At 42.5% G+C, this 22,290-nt stretch overlaps 1 protein-coding gene across 4 annotated transcripts in view; it reads right to left on the bottom strand.

Annotated features, from left to right (window-relative positions):
* Positions 1–1,961: 1,961 nt before the first annotated feature.
* CTNNA2 (catenin alpha 2) overlaps positions 1,962–22,290 on the bottom strand; it is a 781,078-nt gene continuing 760,749 nt past the window's right edge. For all 4 annotated transcript variants that reach the window (XM_075930970.2, XM_075930969.2, XM_075930972.2 and 1 more), the window contains one exon: positions 1,962–3,116. In XM_075930970.2, coding sequence (XP_075787085.1) covers positions 2,829–3,116 — 288 coding nt within the window. In that variant the 3' untranslated portion in view covers positions 1,962–2,828. The remainder of the gene's footprint in view (positions 3,117–22,290) is intronic.

Here is a 22,290-nt window from a genome sequence, read left to right as displayed (position 1 = left end):
TTGCCGAGTCTTGTAGGGTGACGAGGTTAGACGAGATGGTTATATTTTATTTTATTTTGGTAATGAATCTGACTCTTTGCCTACCACTTAATATCACTTAAAATCCGTCTTTAATAGTCAATCCATTTATCTTTACCGGTGAGTTTGTGTGACATGTGTGGCCAATCTGCTCAGGTTTCACAAGTGCTGTGTATATCCACTTTCCTTTGATGAAGTGGTGAACCAATTACTACGTTAAGTGGTATTTTCCTGAGGTACAGCCCTGGGAAGATTTGGCACTGGTGCCTTTCTCTGTGTGATTCATGAGTGGATCTTGGATTATTCCTGCCATCTGGCTGGGTGTGAGATCTCCACATGTGGTTGTACTGAGTGATCAGAACACCCAGGCTACGTCTACATTGCGGGTTTTTTACAGAAGAAGATATGCAAATGGGAACTCATTTGCATATCTTCTTCTGATCCTTTTCATGGAAGAGGTTTAGCCATTAAAAAGCCCTGTATAGATGGGGCCATTTGTCGGAAAAAAAACCCTTTTGTACAAGATCCCTTATTCCTCAAATTCGAGGTTTACAGGATCATACGCAAAAGGGTTTTTTCCCCCTGACAAATGGCTCCATCTACACAGGGCTTTTTAATGGCAAAACCTCTTCTGCAAAAATGATTGGAAGAAGATATGCAAATGAGTGTGCAAGATAGGCAAATGATTGTGCTATTTGCATATCCTCTTCCGCAAAATACCCACAGTGTAGATGTAGCCCCAGAGTAGTTGCTGCTGGTCTCTATCCAGCCCAGACCAGACTGGAGCAAATTAAGGAGGCACAGTGGTCCCACAGTCCCAGCTTATCTTGGGTAAATCCCGTCACAATGATACAGCTCATTTTGCCTCAGGTGGATACAAATCTTATTTCCTGCTATTTCATGAAAGGTCAGGAATGCTCTATTATGTTCTAGGAAATAACAATTAATTTCAACAAAATACTTTCATGCTAATTGGCCTACATTGAAACAGAGGAAAAAGCTTGTTATAGTGATATTAACCCAATTAGTGAAGTTCAACCAATTCTTAGGCTATAAAGTGAATATAAGTTAATGATGCATTTTTCAGTACAATAACGTGTAGACTGTGTTATTCAACCTGGAATGTCAAAATGCTCAGACACCTTAATTAAATAGAGCTTTACAAACTTAGTACAAGTTAACTATTGTGTGGCTGCTTTGGGGTGAAACCCATTAGCTATTTTTTGCCACATTATATGAAAGAATCTGTTTAGGTTCAATTGTTTAGTTGGTTTTCTAAAAAATTAATATAGGAGGGTATTCAACTGAAGAATCACAGAATTTTATCTGAAGCAAAATGCAGGACAATGTAGCACTTTAAAGACTAACAAGATGGTGCTACATTGTCCTGCATTTTGCTTCAGCTACCCCAGACTAACACGGCTACATTTCCATCAGAATTTTATCTCACATACATAGACCAATCTGGGATTTGATGCCCTTCCTCTTCTTTGCAGTGAAAAAGCAAGTAGACAATATACTACAGGTTGAACCTCTCTAGTCTGGCACTCTCTGGTCGACATCTGACAATATTTGCCCACAGCTCAAATGTGGTCTGGCATGATATTAGTTATCCGGATGTCCATTTATCATGGGTGTGGCCAAGTTTTTCATGGTCCCATAAAGTTTGTTTACAGCCACCAATCCTGGCTCTCTGTGTTGTGTGCTATTTAGCTCCAATTTACCCCTAAATGTCTTTTAGGAGCTCAGAAAACAGTGGGAGTGATAGTAATGCTGTTAGACAATATTGGCCTCTTGTGGTTTGGCAAATTCTCTGGTTCGGCACTAGTCTGGTTCCCCATCCTCTCCCATCTCCAAAACACAAACATGAATGCAAAAGAAACTGATTTCCATCTTAAGGCTATGATGAATGCTATCTGTACATTGAAACACAGAAGTCATACTCAGGATTCCAAGGTTAAATGAGTTTATTGAGATTTAGTGGTTACAATGGTATATCAGATACCTGTAATCCAAGCTACACCTACATATTTGCCTTTAAATTCTCACATAATCAATCTCCGTGTCTCTAAGCATTCCACCACCATGTCTTCTATTTCTAACAATAATAATATTATAATAATAATAATGATATAAAAGGCAATGTCAATCACCATATTGTGCTTCATACTTCACCATAAGGAATTCAATTGGCAAAAAAGTAAAACTTTTTCAATATTAATGGGATTAATTGAAACATGAGCATAGTCATAACCACTACTAGAATAGAAAGGATAAAATATGGATTAAAAGAAGCCTTTTTAAAATGGATTAATTTTTATCTTTGTTCAAAACCCACATACTATGATCAAGATGACTTAAAAGTTAAATTGTTTAATTATTGGGGCGCACATTCAAGCATATTGGCTAGTACATTTTTGCACTGTAACAGAAGCAATATAAGCTTTATGGTCTACCATGACACTTCCAGGTTTTTTCATTTAAATAGACCTGCCAACTTAATATTTCTTGCATGCATAAAATTTTGCTTTTCAGTTTACTATTTACCCCCACACTTGTGGGGCAAGTTTTTTGGCCAATTGTATGCTATAGTTTTTTTTAAAAAGTAAGCTTGGGCTAACTCCATGTAACATCAGAATAGATTCTTCTGCGTTTGTGGGTTGCAGATTGTTAATTACTTCAATAGAGTCTCAAGTTGCATGCAAATTGACACTGCTTCATTATGTTTTTTCCCCCATGCCAGACGCATACAAGTCGGCAGGTATGCATACAAAAAGGAATATAAAACCTTTCTGGGAAAGCCTAGTGTTTTAGAAGGAATCCATAGCTTTAAATTCACTTAATGCCTGTACTGGAGAAATGTGTTTCTTCTGGGATCCTCTTCTCACACGTGTCTGATATTCTTCTGGCTTTTCCCTCTTTACTAACGGCTTCTTTTCAGGGGCCTTCATCTTCCAAGATACAACAGGTGAGTTCACTGCAGCTGTACCATAGACCTTCTGGTATTTTGTCGAAGCCACATATGATGCTTTCACAGTAAGAACTACAGCGTTCATCAGATTTTTAGCTGCCTGGATGAGGGATGTAGCGCTGTCCAGCTGTGGACAAAAAACAGAATGAAACACGATGGGGTTAATGCTGAACTCACATCAGGAAGGATTTGATACAGATGCTCAGATAGGTTTTTTTTTTGTGGAAGACCAGCAGAATTTGATACAAAAAGAACAATCCCTATACACATGGGTGGTGGGTGAAGGTAGGGCTGGGGAAAGGCAAGTCCCCAGTCCCACCCCCCTCTGCCCAAGCCTCGCCCCCACAGGAGACAAGCTGCCTCAGACCCCTCAGCACCATGAATCGAGTGCACACCCCCAGCCGCCCTGACCTCAGAGCATGGCGGAGGCGGGAGGTGCATAACCCCAGTCTCCCTGGCACAAGAGCACAGGGAGGGCGGGCACTGGAGACAGAAACACTCATCCCCCAGTACTCTTCCAGTAGATGGAAAATGGGTGGGGCCAGGCAGGCGGTTTGGGAAGGCAATGCCTTCCCTCACCTATGATACCCGCCACCCTTGCCTGTACAGGACACACCCTGGTTTGTAGCACACGTGTCCCAGAAAGAGCCTGAATTGGACTGCCTGAAATAGAGTCGCTGTCCCACACGGTAGGTTAACTTTACAACCCGTTCAAAGGAAAATGTTTCCATTCTGAGTGAGAGAGATCCTCGGGCAGGTCTCCCCGGTGGCAGCTGCTCCCCATTGCATACGTTAGCCATTTCTCACTGGGCCAGAGAGTCAGGGGGAATGACTCTGAAACCTGGCGGTTTTTGCAAGACAGAGCTCGCCTCGTGTGTGTGGCTAACATTAGGGAAAGGGAATTCTGAGCAGAGTTGAAAGCCTGTGAGGGACAGAGCGTACGCCAGGCCCGTCTCAGCATTTCTTATTGGCTCGCTGACATGGCTCCCCTCACAGATTGTAGGCTTCTGTTAATCCCCTCTTTTAGGTCATCATATAGGGAACCTGGGTGCCTGATTTGGGGCTGAAGATTTCATTAGGTGGCAGGGAACCTGAAATTAGGCAGTAAGCCTCCGTCCTCTTTAATGATCTAGCTCTAGCGTCCCTTGCTGCATCGTCAACGGCTTATCAATCTTTGAAAATCCGGCCCTACCACCCAGCACCACCAAAGCATTGAGGCACCTACCTCTCATTGAGGATCTGGCCTAAGTGACTTGCTAAATTGGTACCATGTTCAGGTACTTCTTTCCAAAACATCGCAGAACTGGGGTAAGTTCATGATTATTAGGCCCACCGAAAAGGGCGGGGGGCAAAAGGGGCAATTTCCTCGAGGCCCAGTGGTTCAAAAGTCCCCTCAGCTCCTGGATGCTACCAATGTGACTGTGACAGTTGTGGTGGCCAGAGCCCTAGGCCCTTTAAATTGCCCCCGAACGCTATGTGGTGTGCTGCAGGCAGCTCTGAGGAGCGGTGCACTCTGGGCAGGGCTGAGGCTGCCTGAGGGAAGCTAATCCTGACCCTACCTCTTCCACCTGAGGTCCCATCCCTTTCAAAGGTGCAAAGCCCCCATCTCCCACCTTGTCCAGCGGCCTAGCAAGCCTGTCAGCCCCATGGCTTGCTATTACACCAACCAGCTCCTCATTCCAAATTGGTTTAATTTTCCACTTAAATAACAGTGTTTTCAGGCTTGTTGCGACTATGTTAGATAAGACCATTTGCTGTAGTGCTGTTTCAGTCCCTCTCTACTTTCCCATCATTGCATGTTTAAAGAACTGTGTGTGTGTGTGTGTGTGTGTGTGTGTGAATACCAACATGATTTTTAAAAGAAGGATATTTAAAAACCAAAGCAATTTCCTTCCCCACTGCCTTTCTGAGTGGAAAGAGCGAGAGGCTGTGGAACTTAACAGGAATAATGGCAGTAACCCGGCCAGTGAGAATAATTTATGAGTCGTAGGCGCATACACATTGCTGAACCATAGGCAGTAGTCAGAGTGGCAGCGGTGAAGTGGACAGCCTCGCTCGTCACCCTATTCCTAGCCTTGAGTGATGCGTGGGAGAGATGAAGAGAATTCACAAAGGAGACGGAAGCTGAGGGAAAAAAAGAGGGATCCCTCGCTGGTAGCAGTGAGGTGCAACCTGTAGCTTCTCCCTGGAGACAGAGACATGAGGATTCTAAGCACCAAAATGGAGCCTCCTAAATCCAGCAGGATGAGCGCGATAGAGCACCCAGATTTTCAAAAGGTAGTGGGAGTGACTTACACACAAATACCAGTTTCACAGCTTTTGTGCTCCACATGTGTAATAAATAATGTGCTGTACTGTCAGTGGCCCTCGTTCCAACGTTTGTGCCATCCCCTCAGATTTGGTGGAAGAGAGATTGGCTAAAACATCTCACCATGCTACATGCCTACGCTGTCTGACTCCTTCCCCCTCTCTGGTTGCAATGACCTGGTTCTGCGTGCCTCCTTTTGTACCGCTCTTTGTTGCGTATGAGCCCTAGCAGTCGCAGGACTACTTTGTAGCCCCCTGTGTGAGGTCTTTCACTGCCTCTGCCAGGCTGTTAAATTAAAGCTGAAGACACTGGGTTGTCATTGGCATGGCAATTCATCAACCATGCTGGTGGAGACTAGCTCATCCATATGTAGCCATAGCACCCACACACACGTCATTTAGGTTTTAGATTTGTATGGCAGCCCTTTTAAGGGGGCAAATCCTTAGCTTGTTTACTGTGGTTTCACAAGGCATAGTATAATGAACAGAACCAGGGCCCCTGGAGCTTACTACATGAGCCTCTACAGCTTGAGCTAAAAGCCAGTTGGCTCTCAGCTAAGGTCTAAATGCCACGAGATGGGACAATGCACTACGCTCAAAGGGTTACATACTTCCCCCAGCTGAGGAAGTATGTCTGAGCTTCAGAGACCCAGTTAAAATCCAGGTCAAGCTCCCACTTGTAACACTGACAGGTAGAACCAAACTTGGGATTTCAGGAGCTTAGTGCATGAGCCTCTACAGTTAGGCTTTGTCTACAATGCGAGATCTTCCAGAAGAAATATGCTAATGAGGGACTCATTCACATTTGAGAAAGGGACATTTGTATTTTTAGAATGAGGTGGAGCAAGCAATCACAAAAACTTTTGCCTCCCAATTTAGTTGCTAATACAATTTTACTTTGGGTTTGAATTTATTCATCTTCGTGTGTCTCCAAAATTGGTAATGAATTGCTAATCCATAGATGTAAGAATGATTTTGCACCGATCCAATTCCCATTTTCTTTTTATAACAGAATTTTAGTTTAAAAATGGCTAGTAAGATTAGAATGGCAGGAACATGCCAATTCAACAGAAATATTTTTCAGTAGAATGGTATTCAACTATATGCAAATTACTGCCTGATTTATAATGAGATCTATATGTTTGCTGGCAAACAACAGATCTCTATTAAATTGGGATATTTTAAGTTACTCCTGAGTGCTACAATCAAATGTTATTCATTTTGAAATGATTCTTTTTGAAACTTCCATGCCTAGATCTAATATATAAAGTGTTACGATCAAGGCGTATTTCTTTTGTAATCAATCAGTGTCGGACAGCCATAAGACTTCGCGCTCCCATGAATGCCTTTCAGCTGCAGATTTCAAAGTGCTCAACAAACTTTAATTTTCACAACAAATCTTTGAGAAGGGACTGATTAGAGGCAGATTAGAGATGGTGGGAACTCAGGCACAATTCAAAACTTCAAAAGTTTAGGCACCTAAGTCCATATTTAGAGCCAGGGCTGAGGATAGAAATGCGAGAACCCTGGGAAAGGTGGGTGAGTCTCCGAAAAGGGGTGGGGGCGTTAGGCAAATGAGGCAGGCTGGAGGCTAGCTTCCCCCCGCCAGCTCTTCTGCACTGCCTTGGGCCCTGTCCAGGGCTCTCTGCTCAGTGTTTATGTTCCCGCATTTTAGCCTTGACCTTCACACCCGCCCCTGGTTTTTTTTATTTGATTTGTCTCCCATAATTATTCGGTGCCCAGGGCTCTTTGGATCCTACCTGTAGGCTGGAGGAGGGTCCTTCAGATGTGGGTGGGCTTATGCCAGCCCACCTCCTCGACCCCAATAGACGCTGTTCTTTGCTGCCCAAACTTCATGACCTGGGGCCCCAGCAACACTTTCAAAGAGCTCAGAGCTCTACTTTGCTGTCATGGCAGTGTTAGTGGCAGAGGTGGCCAGGAGAACTGGGCCCTTTTAAATCACTCAGCCCCAGGGATGCAGCCCCCTTTGCCTGCTACTATCAGAGGTCTAATTATAGCCTGACCTTACAGATGTTTGTACAGATGTTTTTACAACTTACTCAATGTTTTTAAGATTGTAAGTAATCCCATGGAGGCCAATGGACCTATTCATGTGCTTAGAGATAAGCGTGTGTGTAAGGGTGTGAGGGCCAGGGCCTTCCGATACATCAGCACTGCAAAAAACTGAACAAACCTCGGAGTCTCGGAGCTCAGGTCAATTGATCCGGGCTCCCATTTGTGGGCTAACAAAAGCCGTGTAGTAGACATTCCAGCTCAGGCCCACGACAGGGTTTTAAAGCCCAGAGAGGGGGGTGAGTCTCAGAGCTTGGGAGGGAACTGACTATTTTTAGCTCCTGCTGTGTGCCGGAGTCAGTTGACCCAGACTTACTGCTGCAGGCCTTGGGGAGTTTGGCAGTAGATGTACCGCTGGATACCTACATGAGAGGTCAGATTTTCAAAGATGCTGAGCACACATACAGCTTCCAGGAATGTTTCCGATTGTTTCATAGAATCATAGGACTGGAAGAGACGTCAGGAGGTCATTGAGTCCAGCCCCCTGCCCAAAGCAGGACCAACCTGAACTAAATCAACCCAGCCAGGACTTTGTCAAGCCAAGACTTAAAAATCTCTAGGAATGGAGATTTCACCACCTTCTTAGGTAACCCAATCCAGTGCTTCACCACCCTCCTAGTGAAATGATTTTTCTTAATATCCAACCTAGACCTCCCCCACTGTAACTTGAGATAATTGATCCTTGTTCTGTCACCACTGAGAACAGCCTCTCTTCAACCTCTTTGGAACACCACTACCCCCTTTCAGGTAATTGAAGACTGCTATCAAATTCCCCCTCACTCTTCTCTCCTGTAAACTAAATGAGCCTAAATCCTTCAGTCTCTCAGTGCTTCAGCCTCCTAATCATTTTTGTTGATCTCTGCTGGACTTTCTCCAATGAGTCCACATCCTTCCTATAGTGGGGGGCCCAGAATTGGACACAGTACTCCAGATGTGGCCTCACCATTGCCGAATAAAGGGGAATAATCACTTCCCTAGATCTGCTGGCAATGCTCCTGCAAATGCATTCCAAATATGCCATTGGCTTTTTGGATACAAGGTCACATTGTTGACTCATATCCAGCTTCTCATCCACTGTAATCCCCAGGTCCTTTTCTGCTGAACGGCTCCTTAGCCAGTCGGTCCCCAGCCTGTAGCAGTCCTTGGCATTCTTCTGTCTCAAGTGCAGGACTCTGAACTTCAACTTCTTGAACCTCATCTGATTTCTTCTGAACCAATCCTCCAATTTGTCTAGCTCACTCTGGACCCTATCCCTGCCCTCCAATGTATCTACCTCTCCCTCTAGCTTAGTGTTATCCAGGAACTTGCTGAAGGTGCAGTATATCCCCTCATCCATCCCCTCATCCTAACCGGAACCCTAATCCAGGTCCTTAATAAAGATGTTGAACAAAACTGGCCCCAGAACCAGCCCTTGGGGTATTCTGCTTGATACCAACCACCAACTAGACATCAAGCTATTGAATGCTACCCTTTAAGCCCAATGATCTAGCCAGCTTTCTATACACCTTAGGCTATGTCTACACTGTAACACTATTTTAGGATACCAGAGTATCCCAAAATAACTATCCCATGTCTTAATAGCAAGCCCGTTATTTAGGGGCTCATTATTCTGACGTCCCCATAAACCTCATCCCACAAGGAATAAGTGATGTTTCAGAATAGCAGGTTATTTTGAAATAAGATCAATATATGATACACAATTTGTGTAGTTCAAATTGTGTATCTTATTTTGAACTCCAGTGCAGTGTAGATGTAGCCTTACAATTCATTAATCCAATCCACACTTCTTTAACTTGCTGGCAAGAATACTGTCTAAAGCTTTGCTATTTCACCGTCACCACCTTCCCCATATCCACAGAGCCAAGTCACCTAATCATAGAAGGTAATCAGGTTACGATGGCACAGAGCAGATGCAATAGTAAATCAGAACCTCGGTGTAAGTGATCTCCTATAAACTCTGGGCACAGCAACATTCACATTTTCCCAAATATGTAATGCTGACAACTGAAAGGGGGAAATTAACATTGAAAATAAAAGCAACAGCAGGATATTATTGTATGGGCACAGAAAGCAAACCCCACTCTCCAGCAATGGAGAGGGAATTATTAATGTGATCATACCCTTTGTGATAATAGCTAACACAGTATTTGTGACACACTATACAAGTGATATATTTTCAAGAGATCTGCTACCTGGACCACTTTTTTGCTTTTATTTAGAGCATAAAAGCCCACTTGGTCATAAAAGGCTATTGTGCCATAAAGCTTCAACAGCAAGAGAGGTGGGGAAAGAACCACAATTCTCAAAGAGCCTTGGAATAATTCCACTGCAGCCTGGTCATTCATTCAGGTTAAAACAGCCATTTACCCAAGAGGAGGCACAAATCATTGGGAAAAAAGACTTTGCCACAAGCTAAAACTTTGCAATTAACGAATGCAAGGTTAGAGAACTAGAGCAGCAAAGCCTATTATCTGCCAAAAAGGTAATTTCAGGTATAAAAAACTACATCAGGCTTTGAAGGATGTGTGATCTGCTGATAAGCGATGCTGCCTTTTCCCTGAAATAGATGCGGAATTTTACAGAAGTCTTGTGGCAATAAGGATGCTTTGGTTCTTTTATGGGCACACAATAGTCAAAAGTGTCTGAATTAAACAAGCAATAGCTCCAAAACTAATGGGAGGTGGGGGTTGGAGGAAAGACAGCTAACGTTTTCCCCAACAATATGAAAAATAAAATAAAAGAATATTCCCTCTTCCTTTTACTACATCCTTAATGCGGCAAAATCATAACTCAGGTTTAAAAGGAAGATTTTCTTTCTAGACAGCATCCTATGATTTAGAGAAAGAGAGTGGAAGTAGCAGAAGGTAGGGATCCCTGATTCTTCACAGTTGAATCTGCTTTTTCAATGCAAGAGCCATTTTTTCTCTTTGGTGGGGTCACTGGAATAGGAAAAGAAAAAGCTACAGAATAGTTGGATATTTTGGATCTATTCAAGTCAGCAGGTCCTGAAGATATTTAAGATAGGGTACGTAAGCACTATCTGAATCCATTTTAAAACTGTTAGCCATTATCTTAAAGAACTCATGGAGCACAGGTGAAGTTCCATGAGTTTGGAAGCAAACATAGTGCTGATCTTTAAAAAGGAACAAATGTCGATCTGGGGAATTTTAGATTAGCCAGCTTAACTTCAATACCTGGAACAAATTATTAAAAATCACTGTGCAAGCAGCTACGTGATGAAAGGGTAATAAGTAATAGGCAAAATGGATTCGGGAAAAACAAATCATATCAAACCAATCTAATTTCTTTCTTTGACAGGATTATTGTCCTAATGGATAGGGTGGAAGCAGTAGACATGATATATCTTGGCTTTAGTAAGGCTTTTGACACAGCCCTGCATAACATTCTCATAAACCAACTAGGGAAATGTGGTCTAGATCAGAGCCTCTCAAACTGTAGTCCAATAGTTCACTCTGAGATATGCACTTAGGTAGTCACATATGAGAGACTGAATTTCTGCTCACCTAATTAGTTGCTCGTAGATGTGGTTCCATTACTTAGGTGTCTGGACCCTCCCATGTAAAGTGAGGAGGTAGCCTTGGAGAGAAGAGGGGGTAGGTGGGAGGGGACATGGGGTTCTGTGGGGGAAATAGGAAGTAGGGGGGCAATAAGGCGAGAAGAGAGGGTGGGGAAATTTGGGACATGCAGGGCTGACATGACCAGAGAAAGAGGTGACTCTCCCCAGCTCCAGAGCTGAGTTTCTGGGGAGAGATGGCCCTCCTTCCCAGCCTCAGCTCTGTGGCTGCTGTGGCGGGACAAAGATCCCTAGTGATATTAAAATATTAGTTGTGGGCTTTTATCTGTAGAATAAAAACGTTCATTGTTATTAATGATTTTTAGTAAAGCACTTTACAATAGTTAGCAAATAGTACAAACAACATCTGGAAAGATAAGTTAGTCCACCGAGACCCTCAGCAATTTTCAATATATTACTGACAACCAATGTAGGCATCACTGCACACAGCTTGCTTGTCATCCTGTTCCCCAACTATCAGGAAGAGAGGGGAAAGTACTTACATTATGTGCATGCCTCTCACACCTGGCTGGTGAAAGGAGGGAGCAGAGGAGTAAATCACGGCATGCAAGTACTTTCCCCTCACTCCCTGATAGTCTGGGGAACAGGGTGAAAAGCAAGCTGTGTCCCAGTGCGCCCGGCAGCTGCTTCCCACACTCTCCCAAAACTCTGCCCTTGGGTTCACTGTCAAATCGGGAAGATGTATCTACTAGAATCCAGCAGGAATCTGTTGTGATTCTGATGCTATTTAGTATATTCACTACTTGTATAATGGAAAGAGCAATCTGCTCATCAAATCAGCAGATGACATTTAGCTGGAAGAGGACAGGATTAAAATTCAAAATAACCTCAAATAATTGGAGAATAGATTCAAAGTCAACAAGATGAAATTCAATAAAGCCGAGTGCAAAGTACTACACTTTGGAAGAAAAACTCCAATGCTTAACTACAGAACGGGGAATAACTAGTTAGGCACTAACCTCACTGGAGACCATAGTGGATCACATATTGAATGAGAGCCAAAAATGTGCTACAGTTTTTAAAAAGTTAATATAACTTTGGGATGTATCAACAGGAGAATTGTACATAAAATACAGGAGGCAAATGTTCCATTCTGCTTCGCACTAGTGTGACCTCAGCTGCAGGACTGTGTCCAGGTTTGGATGCCACACTTTAGAAAAAGATGTGGAGAAACTGGAGAGCAGGTAGAGGGGAGCAACAAAAGTGATAAAAGGCTCAGAAAACCTGATCTATAAGGAAAAAAATAAAAAAATGGGCATATTTACTCTTGAGAACAAAAGACAGAGAGGGGGACCTGAAAAAAGTCTTCAAAAATTATATGGGCTTCTATAAAGAGAACCATCATCAATTGTTCTCCATGGCAACTGAAGATAGGACAATAATTAATGGTCTTAATTTGAAGCAAGGGACATTTAGTTTAGATATTATGTAAAATTTTCTAACTCTAACAATGGTTAAATCCAAGGGAGGTCGTGGAAGGTTTTCTTAAGAACAGGTTAGACAAACGTCTGTCAGGGATGATACAGGGTTACTTGATGCTGTGTTAACACGTGGGGCTGCACTACAGGTCCTCTCGAGATTTCCCCCATCTCCTCACCTATGAGTCTATGAAAAGAGCTCCCCCAACCATTAGTGCAGGCTTTGGATAATGTGGGAATTTCCAGAGGACTGAAAGAAAGCTAATGTGGTACCAATATTCTAAAAGGGTAAATGGGATGACCTGGGCAATTATAGACATGTCAGCCTGATATTAATCCTGGGTAAGATAATGAAATGACTAATATGGGACTTGATTAAAAAGGGTTAAAGGCGGGCAATATAATTAATGACAATCCACATGGGTTTATAGAAAATAAATCTTTCCAAACTCAATTGATCTAATTTTTGATGAGATTGCAGTTGTGTTTGAGAAAGGTAACAGTGACGGATGTTCGCATAGACTTCTGTGTGGCATATGACGCAGTGCTACACAACAGTTTGATTGTGAAAAGAGAACACTACACAATCAAAAATGTTAACATTTAAAATGGGCTGATAACTGTCAAAAAATCATTGTAAACTGGGAAGTATCAATGAGTGGTTGTGTTTGTCATGGGCGGTCCTGCAGGGATCTGTTCTTGGTTTTACTCTAATGTTTTTTTTATCAGGGATCTGAAAGAAAATATCAAATCATTACTGATAACATTTTCAGGTGACACAAATAATGAAGAGCACCGGTCGCTGACACATAGTGATCTGGATTGCTTGACATGCAGACGAAGAGACTGGTCCTATGTTTCACAACCAAGAGTATAGGTGATATCTACACCATAGGGGACTCTGTCCCTGGAAGTAGTGTCTTTGACAAAAACCACGATGGATAGTCAGCTAAGCATGAACATCCTGTAGGTTGCTGTGTCTAAAAGGGCTAATGCAATGTTTGAATGTATAAATAGGAATACAATTAAGAAGAGTACAGAGGTAATATCTCCATATTCAGCAAGGGTGTGAACATCACTGAAATATTATGACCACTTCTTATGTCCAAAATTCCAGAAGGATGTTGATAAGCTGGAGAAGACTAACAGATAATCATCTGAAGAAGTGGGTTTTGCCCACGAAAGCTCATGATACCATCTACATGTTTTGTTAGTCTTTAAGGTGTTATTAGACTATTTGTTGTTTTTTAAGATAATCCCCAAGACTGACTGAAGCACTGTGAAACATGCCTTGCGATGAAAGCCTCAAAGTGCTCAATCAAGTTTAAAGAAAGAGAAGGTTAAGAGGTGACTTGATCACAGTCTCTACACCGGCCTGCCAAGGGGGGGTGTGTGGCAAAGAGGCAACTGCCCCAGGGCCCAGAAATACAAAAGTGCCCGGAGCCCTCCTTGGCCACTGCCACATCTACTGTGGCTGCAGCAGCGGCAGTACGTCCAAGCCCTTTACATTGCTGTGGGAGTACCATGCTGCATGCCCCAGGAAGCACTGAGGACTGTCTAGGAGAGGCATGGCACTCTCTGAGTGGCACATAGGGCTACCTATCCCTATCCGTTTCCCTTATCGCTGAGACTCTGTAAAGAGGGCCTCCTACCTTGTTCAGGGGCCTGTTAGCACTGCTGTCTGTATGTACCTATGTGGGTTACAGAAATTGTGCCATAAAGTTCTTTTCAGCCAAGCAGACAAAGTTGTAACAAAATGCAATGGCTGGAAATTGAAATGAGGCAAATTCAGTCTCACAAAGAAATATAATTTGTAAACAGTGAGTGTAATAAACCACTGGAATAACTTACAAAGGGTCGTGATTGATTCTTTATGACTGGAAATGCGTAAATCAAAGATGGATTTTTTTTCCCAAAAAATATGGTCAACCACAGCTACTAAACTTGAAGCAGGAATTAATATAGGAAAGTCCTGTAGCCTCTGTTATTCAAAAAGTCAGACTAGAGTATAACAGTGGTCCCCTCACGCTTTACAATGTATGAATTATTAATGTGTATGTCCAGTACTCATGTCTTTGTTTAGTTTGACTGGCTTTGTCAGGTAAATTTGTTGTTGATTTTTTTAAAAAAAATATTTATTAATTATTATTATAGAATCATAGAATACTAGAACTGGAAGGGACCTCAAGAGGTCATCGAGTCCAGTCCCCTGCCCTCAAGGCAGAACCCAGTACCGTCTAGCCCATCCCTTATGTCTGTCTAACCTGCTCTTAAATATCTCTAGAGTTAGAGATTCTACAACCTCCCGAGGCAACTTATTCTAGTGTTTATTATTAGGTTTCATATTTAGCAAAGTTACAAAAGCATCTAAAGTCTTTGGGATACACATGGAACAGCAATGTACAGGCTAGACTGAGACCTCAGTGGCATAACTTTGCAGGACTTTCTTATCCTCTACTGTGGATAAGGATAACAGGTCCTGGATGCACAGAAATGAGCAAAGCTATGCACCTGCTTTCAGTCTCCCCAGACCAAGTACCAAGGAAGAAATGTGAAATGGATGGAACCTTAGATCCAGTCCACCCCACTAATGTATAGGGGGCATTGGCCAATTAGCTTCTGGTACAGGCCAGCAGTAAATTAGTATCCCTGGAAAGCCAAGAGGAAGCAAAGGAGAAACTGTCACTCAGAAAGCTGTATGAGGAATAATATGCCCACTGCAAAAGCTCTTATGCAGAACTGTGTCTTGTGGCCAACAGCAAGTCTACACTACCAAATTAAGCAGACATAAGTTGTTTACGCATAAAGCTACAAAGTAGTTGAATTGCTTTTACATGTCCATGTTTGTGTAGGTGGTATGGGTCCTTACAAGGGATGCTTGCACTTATTAAATGGCCAGTGTGGAGCACTGTGGGATGGTTTCTGAAAGGAAGTAGCGAAATGTCTATATGCATACTGCAGCCTAACTACAACATCGTAAGTACTACGCCTCTCACAGAGATGGAGTTATTACATCACTGTAGAAGGTGAGTTTGATCGGTGCAGTGCTTAAAGTTGAATCTTAAATACATTTTAGTGCAGCTGCTTAAAGTTAGGTTGAAGTACAGCAGCTTATGCCAGCCCTAAACTCTGTAGCATAAACCAGGGCAAAATCTAGTCTTATATTTAAAAAAAAAAGTATATTGTTTCCTCAGAATTATAGTAATGCCATCCCACATTTCTGGAATGATGTCCATTCCAAAGCGCTTTATGGCTTTACAAGTGTATATCACTGACAACCAATGTAGGAATCATTGCACCCAGAACTCAAATGCAGTCATCTCTGGGTTGTGTAACAGTAACACTATACAGCAGTCAAAGCCCCAGTCTACCAGCTCATTTAAGTACATGAGGGATTCTACTCGAGTCTGTGGAATAAAATGCTTTGCTTGATCTGGGGCCAGGGCCTGAGGAAAATAAAATCCAGTGATCAGTTGAAACTGCATGACAATGTATCTTAGGTAAGCAAAATGCTATTACCCAAACAGGACTGTGGCCACTGATGTTAAAAAGGTTTCATGGTTAGCTACAGAAAATGGAATCTATTCCCCCTTTCCATTGCTATTTTCCCATTGGACTTTAATTAACTTGCTCCTCTTGACATGCTGAAATTTTAACTCATTTAGGTAGGTAGTTGTGTTTCATAACTTGCCAATCGGCTGATTACTTGTTGTCATTTGCATTTTTTCAATTATAGGTAGGTAAACCGCAGGGATTCCAAAGCAGATTTAGTTATATTGAATGCATTCTGCATTCTTTTCATGTTTTTAATACCATCGCTCTTACCATAATGGGAAACAGATAAATGTACCAAAAACTATGGATAGCTTCTCCAGCCATATAACATGAATCATTGCCATTTTGAGAACAGAACTATGCTGAACTTGGTTGATTACCAGTTCCAGCCAAAAGCATAAGTAGTGTTCTAATAAAAGATGACACACACAGCGGCACGCACACACAATATAAAGAGGCTGGGAAGATGCATTTGTATTGCTGAATAAATCATTTTCACCAATATTAATTGCCAAAAAAAGAAAAGAAAAAATAGCTCCCAATTTATTTTTGTATGAAAACTTTTATTTAAAACAAATAATTGTTTAATTTGTGACACCAAAATTATCTAGAGATAAATATAATAATGAAAGGAAATTCACCCAATTTAGCTATACTTTAAATCACATTTATTAACTAAATGAAGAGATAGTCCTTGAAGAAGAAACACGTATTATTATAACTACAATAAATATGTCATTTTAACTAAATACATTTAAATCAGACTGGATGACCCATAATTCCTGACAGTTAAAGACTACCTTGTGAATGATCCCAAAAGTTAACAAAAATGTACACATCCGCCCTAAAAAACCCCAACCTTTCGCTTTGTTTTTACTCTCTGCAACTACCCAGAGATAAAGATTACCTGACTGAAAAATCAGGACCCTAGTCTACATCCCAGTGAAACCTATTTTAGGTAATCAGACATGAATCCAGCCTAAACTAATAGTCCACTACTGAAGAGCTTAACCTTTAACGGTCAAATGATAGTGGACTAGAAAGTCTGAAACTGTTTTAAAGTGTTTTAGAAAGGATTTGCCATGTGAAAGAATCACTAGTGCAGATCTCTCAAACTCCTGGCCCACAGGCCATCCCTGGCCAGAGCAATTGTGCAATCCAGCCCAGGACTCCTGACATGCTGAGGGGTGGTCTGTCCACTACCTGCTGCTGTGGGAAATGTGGGGGGTGCAACTGCTGTCACTGGGTGGCGCGAGGCCCCTCTCTGGTGATTCTCAAAGCCCGTCCTCAGGGATGGTTGGAAGGGGCAGGCCTTTAGGGTTGATAATGGACAGGTCCCCACTGGGAATCCCGGCTGGATTGTGAAATCGCTCCAGCTGGGCCGGGAGTGTCAGACCACTGAACTAGTGCACGTTTTACTGTTATGCTCCTTCGACGCTGCATGCTACTTGCAGCAGCATGTAAGGGACATTCAGCTACACTCCTGTCCACACTGCAGCGTGTAGCTACATGGGATAGTGAAAGGCTCTCGCAGGGATGAAGCAGTAGAAAAAGGCTCAGCAGCAAGGAACTACCAGACACTGTTCCCACTGCCAAAGCCCTTGCTGCTGGAGCCTTATCCCACTGCAGAGAGTTGCCAGGGCTTTTACCTATTGCCTCCCCATTGCTGGAGTCTTTCCCCACTATTGGATCTTTTCACTGCCATGAGGAAAGACTCCGGCAGCGAGGAATAGGTGGGACACCACACTACTCAAAATAGCAGTGTCAGCATGAAAAGCACGCTTGGGTGAATAGTGCCATGTAAGCAGGGAGACCATCAGAACTGCCAGGCCCAGGGCAAGATGTGAAGGGGCCTGTTTCCATGCTCCCGAAAGGGGACAAGGCTAGGAGCAGTCAGTCCTGAGCACTGCCCAGACTGCACCACACCACTCTGGAGGCAATTTAAAGGGCTCAGGGATCCATCCGCCACCACTGCTGCAACAATCCCTCTCCACCACCATAGGCAGGCCTGCATGTAACATATGTAACTGAGTATAGGTTGTATCTCCCTTAACCGGGACTCTCTGATCCAACAACATCCATGGTCCAGCAGGACCACAGGATGTTCCTGGACCACAGAGCCCAGTGAAAGGGAGGTCTGCCTGTGGACTTCCAGCCCTGGCAGCAGCCAGGGGGCTCCAGCCCTGGGAGCCACACCTAGGCAGGCAGAAGTGGGACCGGGCTGGAGCACTAGCCGGGGGCAGCGGTTCAGCACCAGCCATAAGAAGAGGGACCTTCCCTGGTTGGGCAAATCCCCTCGTTTGAGACCAGTCAGGTCCTGAGGGTGTCCAACCTATATATATACCCTCTAGTTCAGATGGGTCTTTGCTCATCCTAAACAATTCCTCGCTGGCTATCATATTAATACCTAACGTTAGGAAGGCGCATAATGCATGTACCGTACATGACATTGAAAGGAGTGTGCAGTGAGCTGTGCCACAAGTCATAGAGTTTGAAGCCAGAAGGGACCACCAGGTCACCTAGTGTGACCTCCTGTATATCACAGACAACTAATACCACTCACACACTAATACCAATGATAACCCTTTCTCATTTTACTTACACTGCTGCATTACCCTGGTTCAGCAAGGTACTTAAGCACGTGCCTAACTTTCAGACTTCAAATAAGGCTACTCACTCACTTCAGGTTAGGTACATGCTCAAGTACCTTGCTGAATCAAGGCCTAAATCCAGAGTACCTACAATGGAACTTAGTCTATACTACAGAATGCTGTTGGCACAGTTATCTTTTCATGGGAGCAAAGAGGCATGATCCCTGACCAATGCAGTTGTGCTGATGGCTGTCACTAGCACAGACACATCTATATCATCAAAGTTGCCCTTTTACCATTAGATTGTTTCGCTTGTTGTGGAAGGTTTAATTAGATGAGTACAAGGTGCAGTGCTGCTAGTATAACAGTGCCCATGTTAAGAGAACTATGCTGGTAGTGTTTCTTCTCCCTTTCTCTTTGTCCTGTTAGTTGGGGTCAGCAGCTCCTTTTCATGTCCAAGCACTCCTGTTGAGTGCTTTGTCCAAGATGACATCAACCTTCTTCATTTGACATCAACCTTCTTCCTACTTCAGGATTTCAAGCCAACTATTGATGGTTCTTCCTCCTGGTCTTTATCTGATACACACTGCCCAACCCTCCCCAATTCTTGTTGTTTCTCCTGGACCCAGCCATCTCAGTTAATACTCTATCCACTTTTCCATGATGGAGGTCACCTGCTTGATAATTCATACCATTTCGTTGTGTAACCCCATCAACTCTCATCTTACTTAGCAGACAGCTAAGCATTCTCATGATAGCAGTGTGAAGTAGTTGCTCTTCTCTCGTTCATCCACTAACTTTCTGACCCATGTGTCATGGCTAGCTTAACTGTGATCTTATAAACTTTGGTTCTTTAGTTTACTTGCCATATTCTGATTCCAAAGAACTCATGTCAATTCCCTCCATTTTCATCAAGTGCTCTTGATGGAACTCATATCACGTCCTGTCATGGCGCAAAACTGAACGGAGGTATTTAAATTGTTGCACAGATTTTAACTCTATATCCTTTCATTTTACTGGCTTCTCATTGTCCCTCTGAAATAGCACTGCACATTGTTCCATCTTTTATTAGTTGATTCATAAATCATTTTCTTCTAGTGTAGACCTCCAGAATAATGGTACTGCTATACCATTTTTAAAAAAGGCAGCATAGTGGTGTTGCTATATCAGTAAAACGTTCTTAGTGTAGATATGGCCTTATATCAGAGTCTGGCCCAAATATTTTAGCACTGAACACTATATTGGGCCAGATCCTCTGTTAGAATATCTCAATGTAGCTGATTTCAATGGAGTTAAGGTCTTTTACAGCAGCTTGACTTGATTACAACAGCTAGACTATGCCCAAGACAGGGCAGTATTGGACCCTATTGCACATTTTCCAGGATGATACACTGTAGAGTAAGAAAGACCTGTTATTGTAGAGCAAAGGGCCAGATTTATGTGCTTTAGCAGTAATCCATTAGCAGTAATTCCATTCCAGATGAAATTTTGGAAATTGCTTTATAAAAATACCATTCTTATGTCAATGGCTGATGTTCCAAATTGTCAGCATTTATGCTTTGAATGAGGCATGATGAAAGCATAAATTTTACACTTGAAATGAAAATATGGAACACAAGCCAAATGGATGTCTCTGAGTTTTTAATGTTGACCAGCTATTGGTCTGTAAGTACTATTATTATTTGGCTTCTTTCCAGCCTGCTAGGAACTGAATGTTAAAAAACTGTACTTTCTTCCATGCATCTGTCATAAATTTCACAGGAAGCAGGGGGTATAGAGCTATATGCTATTGGTTCAGTAGTCTTAAATTAATGGGGAAAAATCTGAAATTTCAAAACTAGGAAGACTTGTACAGAAGGCAGTGAAACTGTACATATGGATGAGGGTTCTATTTGGGATGCACTGTTTCTTTATCTTACTGTAACTATACTAGAAAACTTTGCATTTGACATTTGCCTTAAAGAGCAGCAAACAAGCACACCACACATTAAAACACTACAAAGTCATTTCTTGTACAGGTTGAACCTTTCTAGTCCAGCACCCTCAGGACCTGACCAGTGCTGAACTATACAATTTGCCAAACCACAGGAGAATAATATTGTCTAGAAGCATTATCAACACTTCCACTGCTTTCTGGGCTCTTAGAGCTAACGAACAGCACAGAACACTGAGAGCCAGGACTAGTGACTGTAAACAAACTCTATGGGACTACAGAAAACTTGGCCACATCCATGATAAAAGGTCATCTGGCAAACCCTAAAATCATACCAGATGCGGATGTTGCCAGATCAGGGAGTGCCGGACTAGAGAGGTTCAACTTGTAATGAGTTATTACTATCCACATATTGCAGAACACTTCAAACTCTTTTTTACATCAGATTTCATGTAAAATCTAATGCTGCAACAGTAAAATCCTCCAAAACATTCTGTGATCTCAGCTGGATCTGTTAGTGTCTGCGGACTGATGACAGACACAGTCCCTAATACATCTGGTTTGAGAAAAAAACCTCATCACAGAATGGAGGAGAGGATGAGGGTCCTCATCACAACAAAAGAAAATTAGATTCTCTTGCCCAGTGTGGTTGAATTAAACAATACTTTGGAGAAGGCACAAGATCTCAGCCTACCATCCGGATGCATTATCATGGATACTGAAGCTGTCCAGAACAAGAAGTCTCTTGAGAATCCAATGGTCCAACAAAAAGTTACTAACTTAAAAATTCAGATGAGTGCTCTGCATGCAGCCAGTACGTCAGAAAACAATTTATGCTGGGATTCGCTAGCAGGCTGGATACACACAAATCAATCCATTCGTTGATACTAGACATCTCCAGAACCTGTGTTCATACATAAAACTTACAATCAGTTCTCTTCAATGACCCTCTCTTAATCTGAGACCCCATTTATATGATATGAATGAAAGTACAGGAGTTCATTATTACGTCAATAAGGGGTAGCAAGTCAATACTATTAATGTGTATCTTCCTGATTTGAGTTCCATATTGTATGCCTTTTCTGAAAATATTTAAAGATATAACAAATATATCTAGAGGGTTTTTTATAAGGTGAATTTAATGCTCCTATAAAGGAGTTAGACTGCCAACTCTGGAGGCCAGTCTCCTCTTATTTATCTGTGGAACAACTAGAGAGATGGTGCGGGTTTTCCTATCTTACCTGGAGAGACCAGGGTTACAGTCATGTTGATTGGCTATTGCACAATCAACACCAAGCAGTGTAATTATCAGACATAAACTGCAATGGACATTTGGTACAATAGCAATAATAAAGCAATAAACCACCACATTTCTTTTTATGAGACAGTGTGAGCCACAGCTGTTCCTCATGATTTTTTCCTTGTGATCAAGCCGGACAATGTGGCATTTCAATCTCTATCACTAAGAAAGTGTGACTATCCAACTTCTTTTCCATTTGTAAGACTGTCAGAACCTCTGTGTATGTGTTATCTTCCTATCTTCATCCGAGAATGATATTTCACATTCTAAGGCAAATTGCTTGCTAACTAAATTCAGATATCTGAGGTTGCTTTTGTCCACATCAGCAAAAGAAGAGTTTGAGGATGACTGTGCTGGCCTACATAGTTTTTACAAAACTGTCATTCACATGGAATAACACTCCAGCCCCACCTCCATGTAGCTGTCCTGTCTGTGATCACACAACCCCGCTGGTGGCAATTTAGCCACATGGACAGGGGACTAGGAGTGGCTACACCATGTTCTCCTTTGGCTGCTGCAGTTTCTGGGA

The sequence above is a fragment of the Pelodiscus sinensis genome, chromosome 4, assembly GCF_052426305.1.
Source record: "Pelodiscus sinensis isolate ZL-2025 chromosome 4, ASM5242630v1, whole genome shotgun sequence".
In the NCBI taxonomy this organism is placed as follows: Eukaryota; Metazoa; Chordata; order Testudines; family Trionychidae; genus Pelodiscus; species Pelodiscus sinensis.
The sequence above is the reverse complement of the archived record's forward strand: the minus strand, read 5'-3'. Positions and strand labels throughout refer to the sequence as shown.